This window comes from Schistocerca americana, chromosome 2, assembly GCF_021461395.2.
Source record: "Schistocerca americana isolate TAMUIC-IGC-003095 chromosome 2, iqSchAmer2.1, whole genome shotgun sequence".
Classification (NCBI taxonomy): Eukaryota; Metazoa; Arthropoda; class Insecta; order Orthoptera; family Acrididae; genus Schistocerca; species Schistocerca americana.
The window spans coordinates 991073676-991089144 of NC_060120.1; the positions used below are offsets into that span (position 1 = coordinate 991073676).

The 15469-nt window shown below is 43.4% G+C and overlaps 1 protein-coding gene across 1 annotated transcript; it reads left to right on the top strand.

Moving 5' to 3' along the window:
• The first annotated feature begins 10529 nt into the window (after positions 1-10529).
• On the top strand, positions 10530-14186 carry LOC124595377 (glycine-rich cell wall structural protein-like). The gene is made up of 2 exons (XM_047134094.1): positions 10530-10601; positions 13396-14186. The coding sequence occupies exons 1-2, from the start codon at positions 10590-10592 to the stop codon at positions 14077-14079; spliced, it is 696 nt and encodes a 231-aa protein (XP_046990050.1). The 5' UTR covers positions 10530-10589; the 3' UTR covers positions 14080-14186.
• The last annotated feature ends 1283 nt before the right edge of the window (positions 14187-15469 follow it).

Genomic DNA, 15469 nt, shown 5'->3' on the forward strand with positions numbered 1-15469 from the left:
ATAGGGCTATTGTCTGTGGACATTTAGGGGATTATAAGGACCAAACTGCTTCCCTCATATTCTTCAAGTCCCCTGTGTTCCACAAAACAACGAAAATCGTTTCGAAATTCACAACACCACAGTGCAAGCCCTTCAAAACAGAGAACAAACAAAATCAGCGATCAAAACAATGCACGTCAATAGCAGCAGAGAATGTATCGATATCTTTAGTCCTTTCTTTCACGTATGGCAATCTCTGGCGCAAATATAAACACTCGAATTCTACAGAGAGAAATACACTTACTTATGAGGGGAGAATGCTGTACAATGGGGTATGACGCTGCATCTTGGTAGACTTAAGACGAAATAACGTGCCTTGTAACCTCTCAAATATATGTGTTTTATACAGCAAACTATTCAGGAAGATGTACACCATAAAATAGGCATATTTTTTGAAATATCGTATTTTTAAAAATTTTTCACGTGCTACCCTTCTTAAGCCTGGGAGATGAAGAAGCTTGCACAGGATAGAGTAGCATGGAGAGCTGCATCAAACCAATCTCTGGACTGAAGACCACAACAACAACCCTTCTTAAGCATTCGACTCCTCGGACATCTGCCTCAAAACATCGCGATAACACTGCTGCAACGAGACAATTATCGCGGGCAGTAGCCTCTGACAGCGCATTCACTGGAACGCCATGTCGGCCGCCGAGGCGTGCGCTACCTGGGGGGAGGGGATTAAGACTTGCGGTCAGCCAGCGTGGAAAACGGACCGGCCCCTCGCCTCAAAGCCACTAAGCACTCCAGATGAAAGCGCTAGGCTGTCATCTCGCCGCCACCCAACCAAGAGGTCGACGGCTCACACCGATCTCACACCTGTTGCATACGCTTCCACTGGAGAAGTGAGTCTGTCGGGTTTTAACGTGGTCCATTTCCCCTCCTACCTGTCAGTTACTTGAGTCCTGTCTATGCCTTCTCACATCAGCCCTAATACATGTGCTTGTATGAAATGTATGACTTTTTTTTTTAAATCTCTGTATAACAGTTCCACCCAACTCCCTCATTTATTTTTTAGATATATTCCAATCTCCGTCTTCTCCAACTTCTTTCGCCGTCTATATCTCGCTCAAGTAGCATGGAGGTTATTGTCCGGTGTATAACACATATGCTATCTTCGATCCCGTCTCATTATCAGCGTTTTTCATATGTTGTTTTCTTCGACAATTTTTCGTAGGATGTCCTCATTCCTCACCTTTTCAGTCCATTCAATTTTCAAAATTCATTTTTAGCACCGTATTTCAAACGCTTCGATTCTCTTCTGTCCCGGTTTACTTACAGTCCATAACTCACCACTGGACGTCAATCGTACATTCCCAGAAATTACTTACCCAGATGAAGATTTATGTTTGTTACGAGTAGATTTCTTTTGGATAGTCTGCTTTTTACGTCCGTCTTGCTTCCTCCCTCTCCTGTTATTCAACTTCCAAGGTAACAGAACTCCTTTACTTCGTTTACCTTGTCACCACCAATTTTGATAAAGGTTTCTTGCTGTTCTCATTTTTCATACTTTTCATTACGTTTAACTTTTTCCAATTTACTTTCAATCCATATTAGGTACTAGACTTTATATCATTCAACAGATGCTGTGATTCGCCGGCCGGAGTGGCCGTGCGGTTCTAGGCACTACAGTCTGGAAGCGAGCTACCGCTACGGTCGCAGGTCCGAATCCTGCCTCGGGCATGGATGTGTGTTATGTCCTTAGGTTAGTTAGGTTTAATTAGTTCTAAGTTCTAGGCGCCTGATGACCTCAGAAGTTAAGTCGCATAGCGCTCAGAGCCATTTGAACCAGATCCTGTGATTCTTCTTGCCATTATTTAGCAATGTCAGCAGTGATTCTTCTTTATGGCCTTTAATACTGAATTTTAAACACGCTCTCAAAACCTTCATTTATTTCCATCGTTGCTTCTTCGATGCATAGGGTGAACAATAGAGGTAACGACTGCCTTACACTCTTTTTAATCCGATCACTTCTGTCTGTGCCTCCCAGCCTTACTGTTCGCTCTCGGTTCTTGTAGATATATTACTCCTCTTTCCCAATTTCTTCCTCCTAATTTTCTCAGAATTTCAAACCTTGCACCAGGTTACATCGTCGAACGTTTTTTCCAGGTCGACCAATCCTATGAACGTGTCTTGATTTTCCTTCAGTCTTCCTCCCATTATCAACCGCAATATCATATAAGTCTCTCTGGTGCCTTTACCTTTCCTAAAGCCAAACCGATCCTCAGTTTTCTTTTCCGTTCTCCTGCATATTACTCTCATCAGTCGGTTAAATGCAACAGCTTTTAAAGTGACTGTCTTTACTATCTTTGGAACTGTGTGGATAAAATTTCTTTCGAATGTCTTATGGTACATCACCAGTATCATACTTTCTACACATAAAATTGAATAGTCGGTTGGTTATCACTATCCCCTTGGTTTCTGGGCTTCTAGTAGAAGGATGTCTGTATCTTTTGTCTTATTTGATCTCCGGACTCTTTTAAATTCTGCCTCTAATACTATAAACTCCATCTTTTCTCCATCAACTCCAATTTCTTCTTCTATCACGTTATCAGACAATTTCTTTCACTCATGAGATCTTCAATATACTTTTTTCCACCTATCCGTTCTCTCCTCTGCCCTCAGAAGTGGAATTCCTGTTGCACTCTTAATGTTACCAACCTTACTTTTAATACCACTGATAATTGTTTGACTTTTTTCTGTGCTGAATCAACCCTTCCAATGATCATTTCTTATTCGATTTCACCACATTTTTCCTGCAGCCATTTCGTCTTGGCTGCCATGCATTTGCTATTTATTTAATTCCTAAAAGAATTACATTGCTGTATAGTGTCTTTCCCCGAACATTTTCGTGCTTCCTTCCTTCATCGATCAGCTTCGGCTCATGTAAAATGTCTAAAAGTTCACGACTATGTTGTCAGCTTTGATGTATTTTATTGTTACAAAATTTTACATATTTCACTACAGTTACATGTTTTTACATAGTTTAACTTTATGATAAATTACACAATACGAGAGCTTTGAATAAGTAATGCAACATAGTTTTTTCCTGAAAACATGTTTGTTTTATTCAGCACTCCAATACACCATATTATTCCCCACTCTTTTAGCTACAAAACTCTATTTTTCAACATAATCTCCGCTGAACGCGACAGCCTTTCGGCACCTCATTGGGACGCTCTGTATGCCCACATAGTTACACTCTACTGGTCGACATCGGAGCCAACGTCTTGCTGCATCAGCAACTTCCTCAACATCTACGTACCGCTTCCTGCTGAGTGCGTACTTCATTGGGCCAAACAGATGGATGTCGGAAGGTTCGAGATACAGACTGCAGGTTTGATGAGCAAGAACAGCTCAGTGAAGTTGTGTGTGCACAAACTTGATGGAGGTCTTGAGTTGTCATGGATAAGGAGAAGTTTTCATTTCCTAAAAAAAAAAAAAAAAAAAAAAAAAAAACTCCGTCCGAACTGGTCTTGAAAGACCTAACGGTACCGACCGGCCACCGTGTCACGTGTCATCCTGAGCTCTTGGCGTCACTGGATGCGAATATGGACGAGCATGTGGTCAGCAAATCTCTCTCCCGGCCATATGTCAGTTTACGAGACCGGAGCCGCTACTTCTCAGTCAAGTAGCTCATTAGTTTGCCTCACAATGGATGAACGCATCCCCTTGCCAACAGTGCTCGGCAGACCGGAAGGTCACCCACCCAAGTGATAGCCCAGACCGATAGCACTTCGGTGATCTGACGGGAACCGTTGTTACCACTGCCGCAAGGCCTTTGGCTCAGTTTCCTATAGGTTTCACAGTACGCTTCAGAGTTGATCGTTCCACAGTGAGGGAGGACATCAAACAGAATAGTCCCTTCACAATCCCAGAGGACCATCGACATGTCTATAATGGCCGAGGTTGTGGCTCTGAGTATTTACTTCAGAGGAGAGGTAATGTGGCTCCACTCTATGTACTGCTGTTTTACTTCCAGTTCGAGGACATGAACCTGTGTTTTGTCATCTGTGACTATGTTCGATGAAAAAACTGTGACGATCAGCTTCCTAACGATTAACCAATTCTGCACAGAAGTTCTTTCGCTTTTCTTTATGGTCTTCCGTTAGGCGGTGATGAAATCACCACAAATGGCGGACGAGTGTGGCAGCACTACCAAAGAGACGTGCAGCTCTGCAGCGAGGTGCTGGTTGTCATCCGCCGATCACCTCGATTGAGAGCGTCCACACGTTCTGACGTTTAAGTAATCACAGCTGTGCGCGACTGACCGGCACTCGGGAGATCAGGAAGGTTAGCGCGACCTTGTTGCGATGATGATAGACGTCTCACCTAGCGACTCACCGTGCTTTCGTTCACTGCCAGCTCTCGTAGACATTCTACCAGTGTCTATGCATATCTGCGAATCTATGGTTTTCTGCCAATAGAAACTTAGTGACAGCTCTCTGCTTGGGACGCATCTCCGTTGCAGGCGCCATTTTGAAGCCTACGTATGGCGCCGCCACCTTACAGAACTTCAGGGAACTATAGGAGCTGAAGCGCGAATATTCCACGACGTGCCATAACAGTTCTACACTTTTCCAGCCGATCTTGTTCGAGGAAAACAATTTGTTCATTACTTATTGAGTGCCTCTCGTATTCATAGTAGTGACTTCTATCGATTCACAACTCGACAGTGCATGTACCAAGAAAATGTCGCCAAATAGTACTTCTTAAGTGACCACAATATTTGTGTTTATGATTACTCCTGCTGCATCGAAATTATCATCTAAGTCAACCATTTTGAGCCACCGCCCACAGTTGTGCCTCTGTTAGTAATAACATTTTCTAACCACCCACTTGTTGCACAGTAACAGTGATTTAGAAAGTAGTGAAACAAGTTTTTAAAATTTATAAAACACATTTACAGCTAGTTAAACCATATAAAATACTTTACGTCAAAATTTTATGAAAACCAAACGAAAATGGTTTTAATACCCATACCGCCTACCGCCCACGAAGAAAGTTTGAACGCCAGTTGATTTGCACTGATCTAAATGAATATCTTGGATTACGATGGATAAGGCTTTCAGTATTAATGGAGACACAAAAAGCAAGATAGGGTGCCCTATGAAGTCCCAATTTCAGCAACGTGATTTGCAGTGATGTGCAAAGAATGAAGCATTGTGATCGTCTAGGAAACCAGTTTTACTGATGCAGATGCGAAAGATTTCAGACTCAGCACGTTATTTTTTCATGATATACTCTCCGCTGTGTTTCCTGCTAACATGCCATGGTACAAACTTCAAGCTCAGCTCAGTGTACCCCATAGCATAATTCTACCCTCACCGCGTTACATCTGTGGAGCAGTGCATGTTTCGTGCAACCATTCACCTCGATGACGGCGTGTGAGGACCCACACAGACCTGGTGTAACAAGAGATGCGATTTATTCAACAGACGACACGTTTGTATAGATCCGCGGTAAAAACTCAGTGATGCTGTACCGACTGAAATCATATCTCACAATATCGTCGGGTCAGCACTGGAACACGTAGTGACCGTGTGATGTTGAGATGCCGGCTGGGGTGACCGATTGGTTCTAGGCGCTACAGTCTGGAACCGCGCGACCTCTACGGTGGCAGGTTCGAATCCTGCCTCGGGCATGGATGTGTGTGATGTCCTTAGGTTAGTTGGGTTTAAGTAGTTCTAAGTTCTAGGGGACTGATGAACTCAGAAGTTGAGTCCCATAGTGCTCAGAGCCATTTGAACCATTTAATGTTGAGCTCCATGTTCAACAATGGCCTCTGATCGGTGTGCTCCGAAACACTTGTGCCTGCTCCAGAATCATACTCTGTTGTCAGATCGGCTACTCATCGCTGCCTATCTTGGATTACACAGTGGGGTATCCTCCGATCTCTACATTTTGTGATGAGACCTTGTCGTCCAACACTATACTGCCTACTCGTTATTTCACTATCCTTCCACCACTTTCCATAGGTGCTCACGACAGTAGCACACCAACAGGCGACCAGCGTCGCCGTTTCAGAGGTTTTTGTCTTCAACCGCAGTTCCACAACATTGTCCCCTTTGTCAAAGCCTCTTATATCAGTGGATTTTCGGATTTGTGTCCTCTATCTTTCCAATAACGTCTGCCCATTCGTCTGTCTTCCGCTTACATTGTTTACTAACTGGATAACGTGCCCTCAACACCACGAGCCATTCAGACACTCGGTGGGGTCATAGCGTTTAGGCTTATCAGTGTGTGGATAGCCGGTGACATAACATTACAGGCATGAGGAACTATCACTGCCAACTTCATTGTCGGCAAACCCCACGGAGAAGAGCTCTCAAAATCACTACTGACTTCCTGCAAAAGGTTGGAACCCACAAATCATTCAACAATTGTCATTTTGTGGATGCTCGTATTAAAACGCTGTGGTCTGAGAGAACTAAAGACGAAAACGTTCTTGTAGTGTTTTCGGATGCTGGGGCCTACGCCCCCGCATTTACTTCAAATGGTTCAAATGGCTCTGAGCACTTTGCGACTTAACTTCTGAGGTCATCAGTCGCCTAGAACTTAGAACTAATTAAACTTAAGTAACCTAAGGACATCGCACACATCCATGCCCGAGGCAGGATTCTAACCTGCGACCTTAGCGGTCGCTCGGCTCCAGACTGTAGAGCCTAGAACCGCACTGCCACTCCGGCCGGCCCGCATTTACTCCAGTTCACATGTCTGGACGGTGCACTGCAACGTTATCACCGAAGAAGTGCACGACGGCTAACGGTAAATGATTAAAATAATTTAATATAGAAATAAAACGTTTCTGAAAGCCCCTAATGGTGTGTCGTTCAATAGAGAACTGTGATGTCATATGAGCATGTCCTAGCTGGGGTCTGGTACATGGAGTGAAGTTGTCGGTTTTTGTAACTAATTCTTTCAATCTTAAAAGCCTGTGATTCATCTGCTTGTGAATCTTCAGTTTCAGAACAAGCAGCAGAAAGTGCTTTTACTGAATCTAAAATCGAAAAGTCTCTGGCGTACGTCCATAGTAATTTCTGTTTCCTTGACAGCAGTGTTAAAGAATTGGAACCCAGCAGATTGCCTTTGCAGAAGCCGTTAGAAATTGTTGAGCAACTTAAATACAAGGTGAGTGACGTTAGAGATGATACTGTGACGCAGTTTTGGCAAGAAATCCAGGCTGTTCGGCTTTTGCACTACTTGTGATATCCTCACAAGCTTGATCGTACATCTCTCCAAGAATATTCCGTCACATATCCACCATCAGTGTACTGTGACATCGTGGGATCGTTTTCCTCCTTCAAATACATCCTTCCTGATCGCGACAGTTACTGAAGAAAATTCATGTAAATACCTCCGACTTAAAATGGCTCTGAGCACTATGGGACTTAACATCTATGGTCATCAGTCCCCTAGAACTTTGAACTACTTAAACCTAACTAACCTAAGGACATCACACAACACCCAGTCATCACGAGGCAGAGAAAATTCCTGACCCCGCCGGGAATCAAACCCGGGAACCCGGGCGCGGGAAGCGAGAACGCTACCGCACGACCACGAGCTGCGGACCCTCCGACTTCATCGCCCGTCAGACTGAAAGGTGAGGAGCAATACACTAGTAATATCACCGAAGATCAAAATTTCAGTAAGTAGATGTGACCGAAAATTCTTTAACTACCACGGTGTAGATTTGAAAATAAAAAATTGAGCACTCTGAAATAGATCTCCATAATGTAATCTCCGATACTTTAAATGCATATAACATAGTGCGCTATAGCATAATTCATAAGTGGATTTCAGTTGAAATTACTGTTTCATGGTAAATATTAATAAAACATTCTCATGATTATTCTCCAACACATTTTACCCATTTTCGTTACTTACATATGTACATATCTTGCGCGTTGATGTTACATAAAAAATCGAATGTAGGTTTCGAATCACTGCCTGCTCATTCTGGTTTAGGCTCTATACAGTAGGCCTACATGTAAGGCAAAATATTTGATCAGGTGAACATCTGCAACAGAGAAGCGTATTAAAAGAATAATTACCCTTTTCGGTTGCAAGTGGGCAACGGCTTTGCAGCACTGGTATCACCGGTTCCCGTCAGATCATGGAAGTTAAGCGCTGTCGGGCTGGGCTAGCACTTGGATGGGTGACCATCCCGTCCGCCGAGCTTCGTTGGTAAGCGGGGTGCACTCAGCCCTTATGAGGCAAACTGAGGGGCTGCTTGATTGAAAAGTTACGACTCCGGTCTCTGAGACTGACACACGGCCAGAAGAGCGGTATGCTTAGCACATGCCCCTTCAAATCCCATCCAGTGACGCCTATGAGCTGAGGATGACACGGCAACTTGTCGGTACCGTTGGACCTTCATGGCCTGTCCGGGAGGAGTTTAGTTTTTTTCGGTTGCAAGTAATTTTCTTAATTTATTCTACGACCGGTTTGGAAGCTTTAAGTTTCATCAACATCAAGTGCCACCAAATAATAATGAGAACATAAATGTGTGCCGGTAGAGCCAGTCATTCATGGGCCAACACACTCAGGTCAAATAAACGCACAGGAGAGCAGGGTCAGTAACCACGGCGCTCGCCTTGACAGCGCGAAGTAGTGGCTGTCCTACGTTCCCAAGCGTCTGTTTGACAGGGCGTTTTGAATGACATGGCCCGACCTCCACACATTTACGTTCTCATAATTATTTGGGGCAGGTTCGAAATCGGTAGTGAAAAAACGAAGAAAATAACATGCAACTGAAGTGGATTTTTAGTCTGTAAATTTATCTACACCTACGTATATACTCCGATAGCCACCAAGCGGTGTGTGTGGTGGAGGGCACAATTCCCGCCAAAGTCATATTCCCCCCAACTGCCCCTCTGTTCCACTCGCGGATCGCGCGAGGGAAAGACGACTGTCTGAACGCCTCAGCACGAGCTCTTATTTCCCTTATCTTTGAATGGTGATCATTGCGCGATTTGAAAGTTGGTGGTAATAATATATGCTCTACATCCTAGGTGAAGATCGGATTTCGGAATTTCGTGAGCAGTCCCTTCTGTTTAGCGCGTCGTCTATCTGTAAGTGTGTCCCACTTCAAACTTTCTATGAGATTTTTAACGCTCTCGAGATGGCTAAATATACCAGTCACAAATCTTTCTGCTTTTCTTTGGACCTTCTCAATCTCTTGAATCAGACCCAACTGATAAGGGTCCCATACAGACGAACAATACTCCAAGACTGAACGAAACTAACGTATTGTAAGCTATTTCCTTTGTTGAAGGACTGCATCGCTTCAGGATTCTACCAATAAACCGCAATCTAGAGTTCGCCTTACCCGTTACTTGCATAATCTGATCATTCCATTTCAGATCATTTCGAATAGTCACACACAGATACTCGACGGACGTTACCGCTTCCAAAGACTGGGCATTTATTTTGTACATTAATGGGGATTTTCGCCTTGTTATACGCAGTAGGTTACACTTATTAATATTGGGAGATAACTGCCAGTCATTACAATTCGCATTTATCTTCTGCAGATCCTCAAATTTATAAGTCATTGAAGTCGAATTATTTATAGCTGTGCCTGCGTATCTCTCCTCTCTATTACTTCTCTAATCCAAACATATGCTCCGCACCTGGTAACCTTAACTTTGTTTTCATTTTTTTTTATCCATTTGTGAAAGAATGTGTTGCTCAAGATGGCTTCAAACAATTCGCGTAACTACGACTCATTCTGATTTCATACAGGTGATGTAACTCTGCGTTTATTCTTTATGTGATAATGGTGAGGACTATCATTCTTATCTGCGATAACTGTAACTAAAGATACTGTGGAAGGCATTGCACATGCTATCGGGCTTCAGTTGCTGTAGCGTATGTTGTGCGTTCTTCTAGACGTAGTCTGGGTCGACAGGGGTTACTGACGCCCCACATTCAAATTGGTGGCGATGTGAGTCACACTATACATTCGCGATTTGAGTCACACTCAAAAGTCGCGTATGGCCTTGCAGCTGTCAGCTAAGCGCTTATGATCGTTCTATGAAGCGGTTTATGTATGTGGGATATTGAAGTTGACCCTAAAGAATGTTGACCCTGGAAACCCGATATCTAATCTGCAACGTGCTGTGACCATTGCGTCTTGCACCGATTAGTACCTCAAGTTCACAGTCGATTAACGGGCGTGACATGTTTACTATACATCTCTCTGTAACGAACTGTCCAGACATTGTATCTGCATTCGCACTTTACATCGGAACATCCGGGCAGCACAACCTCAAATGCACAACCCTTCCGATGACTTTCTGCCGCTAGACCTACCCGCAGTATTACGTAAAAAATCAGAGGAGAATTCTTATCGTAATCTCCAACGGCTTCTCCCGCAAGGCGAAGGAAGGCTCTACGCTCTAGAGAGCGCGTTACACTTCGAAACCCACGCGCGAGGTGCAGGGAAGTGGAGAGGGGTGGTGAGCATAGCGTATATAAACCACGGAGGAACGCCTCGGCAGCATCAGTCATTGCCTGCTCGCAGTCTACCACCTCCAGCAGCGGCAATGAGGATCCTGGTAAGCACCCAGCTGTCCCGTACTCCTGTTTACATTTTGTAATTCGTTCCGGGGCTACTTAGTGCGATCATTTGTATCTGCGGTATTCTCGTGGTATTTTTCTGCACGACAATGGCCTGCCACACTGACTGCAGTTAGGAGGGTTAAAATACGCTTTCATTCTGGATTCTTCACTTCTGTACGGTTTCGGTTGTGTTGTCATTTTCAGGAGATTGTAGTAAAACCCCCTAAACGGACATTTTTGGGTACAGTAGTGATTTGGCGATATAGTTAATTCTGAAAATTTGTTTTGGCTAGAGATTCTATTGTAACTAATATCATCTGGTAATTACGGTAATTCTAAAATCAGTATGCTGTGCCAGTAATATCATGTACCTTCAGCCACTTAGGAAGTAAAAATTAAACTTAACTTTCATTAGCTGTCATCGTTTCAGAGTAACAACACAATCTCCACTACAGTGTAATTGTCGTGGATTTCACTCGCGTAATAATAGTTCAAAGAAATCATCCGTCGTAAACATCCAACGAGATTGTCTGCTGAAGGTATTACGCTCATAGAAGTCCAAGGGGCTTCAAAAAAGTATAGAGCTCCCATGTCCCTTACTCTCTCGCGGCTTATCATTCCGACGAAAAATGGCGATCATACGTGTATAACATTTGCGTCTATGTATATGTGTGTTGTGTGAGTGTGTGTGTGTGTGTGTGTGTGTGTGTGTGTGTGTGTGTGTGCGTGCGAGTGTGCGTGTTTTCCATAGTGAGATAACAGTAACCAAGTAACATCAATTAAATAATCACAGTAATCAAGTAATATAGAATTAATAGTCAGATCTACTTAGGGAAATATTTTATTTTCTTAAAAATTTACTACCGATTTTTACATCCCAGGTCGCGGTATTCGAAACCAAGTGCTACAGATTCTAAAAGACTAAATATTGATGAAATCGGAAGTCGTATACAGGTAGTTATGTGTCTTACCAAAAGCAGTGTTAGTTATCAAGTCTGTCTAATAGTGTTACCTATTGCGCAACTTCTTTGTGAAGTCTGACAGCACACTGTGTATGTTTTCGAAATAAAAATGGAAACAAGGGGTATGTATTGAGAAAATAAGAACATTTCTCTTTATAGACACCGAGTCAGGTGGACTATTATTCAGGATGATCGCAGTTCGAATCCCTCTTTGGTGAACCAGACTTAGATTTCCATCGGTTTCCATAAAAGGATAAGGCAAATGCTAGGCTGGATCCTTCGAGAAAAACACGCCCTGTTTTTTCACCGTCCTTCCCGAATCCGGGCTTGTGCTCCAGCTCTAATGACCTCGTCGTCGACGGGACATTAAACTCTAATATCATCCTCGACAATTTTTCTACCTGAAGAAACAACTGTTCCTCAAACTTGACTTCTGCTTTTGGTAACTTCAAAATAGTTTTCCCTGAAATATCATCTTCTTCAGCTGTAGAGTTCAATTACATAGTCGTGAATACCACGTTTTAGGTACCCACTTTTCGTAATAATATTTTCTATTTCATTTTTCCTCCCGTTTCTTTCTTTTTCAGCTTTTCTATTCCTGGAGCGTGTAACATAACAGCATATTTGATTGCATTGCTTTACTTCAATTTATACCAGTTCTGAATTGCATCATTTGAAAGAGAACGTTTTATTTGCCTTTTGTTTCACTTATCGAATTCGTGTTTCAATATCTCTCCCGTCCTTTCTGCCTAACTACTATTCTCGAAGCCTTACAGATGATGTCCTATTGCAAAACTAGAATTATGTTGTTAATTAGTTATCTAATAAATACACTGACAGGATCTTAAGCAGTCAGACGCTCGCTGAATGGGTAATTGATATTAACCCTTTGGTGCATGATTTTCACTATATTGTATAGCTTTAGTAGTCACTTCTGTGGCGTTCTCAGTCATTCCTGAGTTTGCAAATACTTGCAGGGCACAACATCAGTAGGGAGTGCCCACTGCAGTGAACTGTCCGTATTTTCAGCCTCAGGGCTGATTGAAAACCCCAAAGAACTGACTATTAACGGCTGTCCAGAATAGTAGACGATATGCGCCACAGCGTTACCTGGGAACTCGGTTAACAGATTTCACTTGAGAGAAATGAGTTATTTCCGCTGTGCGGTCTATCCATTGGAGTGGCACAAATCATTTGAAGACAATGATTATTCATAATCTCATTATTCTGTGTTGCTGGTTTACAATTGGCGAAAAAAAAAAGCGTCAGTGATACTATGGTACTATCCAAACACCAAACGGGTACAGAAATGATACTGACAAGTAAACTAATTCCTAGATCAGCATCAGTAGAATGCTAAATGTCGACCAGCCGCTCTTTAGCCTTGTCTATGGAATCGATACGGTATCGAACTCCGTCTCGTAGTGATATTCGAAACTAAACCCCTTTCTGAGTTTCCTAACAAGGCTGTATAAATCTTCAGCCCAGGAAAAGTACATTATATTTTCAGCAAAGGGACACACATCCAATGTACTGCAATCAGACGCGCTGAAAATCAGCTACCGTGGAAGGTAAACGGTAGCTGCACTCGAAATGTACAATACATCACTTAAATTTCTTTAACAATTACTGGGAATATGTATCCTGCTACTTTCCTAATGTGTAAGCTATTATATATTTGACTTGTCTTCTGGTTCCACAGTTATACATGAGATATTAACACTCACATGAAGTAGTTCAAGAAAATAGAGCAGAGACTCTCACTATATGAGTGACCAAAACATTACAAAGTTACACTGGCAGTGCTTGACTTTAATGTGTCTTCCAGGTGTGCGTGTTGCTGTTCGGACTGGCTCTGGCCGAGGAGAAGCAAGTGGAAAAGCGTGGGCTGATTGGCTCCCTGGGTAGCTATGGCGGCGGTGGGTACGGATCGACTATCGACCACGGCATCGGCGCCAGCAGCTACAGCAGCGGCGGGATCAGTGGTGGATACGGGGGTGGCTACGCTGGTGGTTATGGAGGTGGCTTTGGAGGCGGCTATGGAGGCGGCTATGGAGGCGGCATCGCCTCTGCTGTTGGAGGCGCTCGAGTCACCAACATCGCCATCACCAAGCAGGTGCCCATCCCATACCCAGTACCAGTGCAGCGTACTGTCCCAGTACCAGTCAGGGTTCCTGTCACAGTGCCAGTCAACAGGCCTGTGCCAGTGCCCGTCCCACAGCCGTACCCTGTCCCCGTGCAGAGGCCAGTCCCAGTACCCGTGAGTGTCCCTAGCCCAGTCCCCGTACCAGTACCACAGCCCGTCGTCGTCAACCAGCCGGTACCTGTCGTCGTGGGAGGCGGAGCTGGTGTCGGCGGAGGTCTCGGAGGTGGCTACGGAGGCGGCATTGGCGGAGGCTACGGTGGAGGCTATGGAGGAGGCTATGGCGGTGCCATCGGCGGTGGCTACGGTGGTGGCTACGCTGGGGGTATCTCTGGAGGCTATGGAGGCTACGGGAAATACAGCCACTAACATCAGCAGCTGACCCCAACATCTCAAACGAAACACGACACCAGAGATTCATTCTTTATGCTTTACATATTTATGTATAGCAGAAAATAAATGAGATGCACGAAATACATTCTGTTTAAATTACTTTTGTCTTTAATGAAACAAACCCTGTTGAAAAAAGTATTCGGTTTCGCATGTTAAGCCATGTGTTCCACCTTTGAAAATCAGTACATTCATTGTCCCTGGATGGTGAGCTGCAGTTCTGTGTTGGTAACTGTGTGTTGGTAACCATGCCAGGACACAGAAATAAGTATTCAACTGTACTGATAAACCTCACTACACTGATTCTTCAGTATTTTACCCTATGTCTGAGTGATTTCTATTTGAGATAAACTGAGACGCAGTTGTATGTGTTTTACCAAATGCGATGCACTTACACACTGTGGAACTGTATGTCAGTTCACGAAGCACCAGAACTTGGAGGAAAAATGTCACCAATAAATGTAGTCTTTTTTTAGGTGACAGTTTATAGGTTATAATATAAAACATCAATATGTAATCCTAGTGACGGAGACATAGAAGGTTTTATTCTTACGAGGAGCATTAGTTTTATAGAATCGAGAGCTTTAAGCGCATGTAACGATGTCAGGAATTTCCTACACTTCGCCATTTTGCTCTCTAGAATGTTTGGCTCTGCCTCCACTGCCATGCAGTGGGCTTTGTCGCTGTAATTTTGTCATACCCATTAAGCGAAAGAGTACCTCCTACAACATACCTCATTCTCATGGACAAAGTATTTCTGGGTGCTATGTTTACCGACCGTCACGACTACAGTTCAAGAGTAGTTCACTATATACAGATGTTCAAATGGATTGAGGCACGTATTTCATGACCCTTCATTAGACTTTTGTGGTACCACTTTCACAGACGTTATTACTAATTTACCATGTTGGTTCAGAAATTCAGGATTAATTTACGGGAAGTTTCAATGTGTTGCCTTTAAACAAAAACTAGCACTGGAATTCTGTAAAACACTCGCGGACTTCTTGTTGCGTCAGTTCAGAGCGGAACCTCGAGGTTTCGACGATTACCTCTTCTCTTGTAGCGAGAGATCATTCCATCCACCGCTAAGAGTATATCCGCTGTCACAGTTGGAGTTCATTTCACATAGGCTTAACTCTACAGCCAGTTTCATTACAGAATCACAGTGTGTAGGAGACTGGAACAAAACTTTTGTTCCGTCAGAAATATTTTATATTTGATTGTGACACTGTGATAAACAACTCCAGTTTTCTCCAGTTCTCAATTTTTTTCTCAGCGGTATATTAACAATCGAGATCAACACTGTGATAAATAATCAAAAATCTAAACGATGAGTAGTATCATTCAAGGCTTTCACTTGAAATAACAG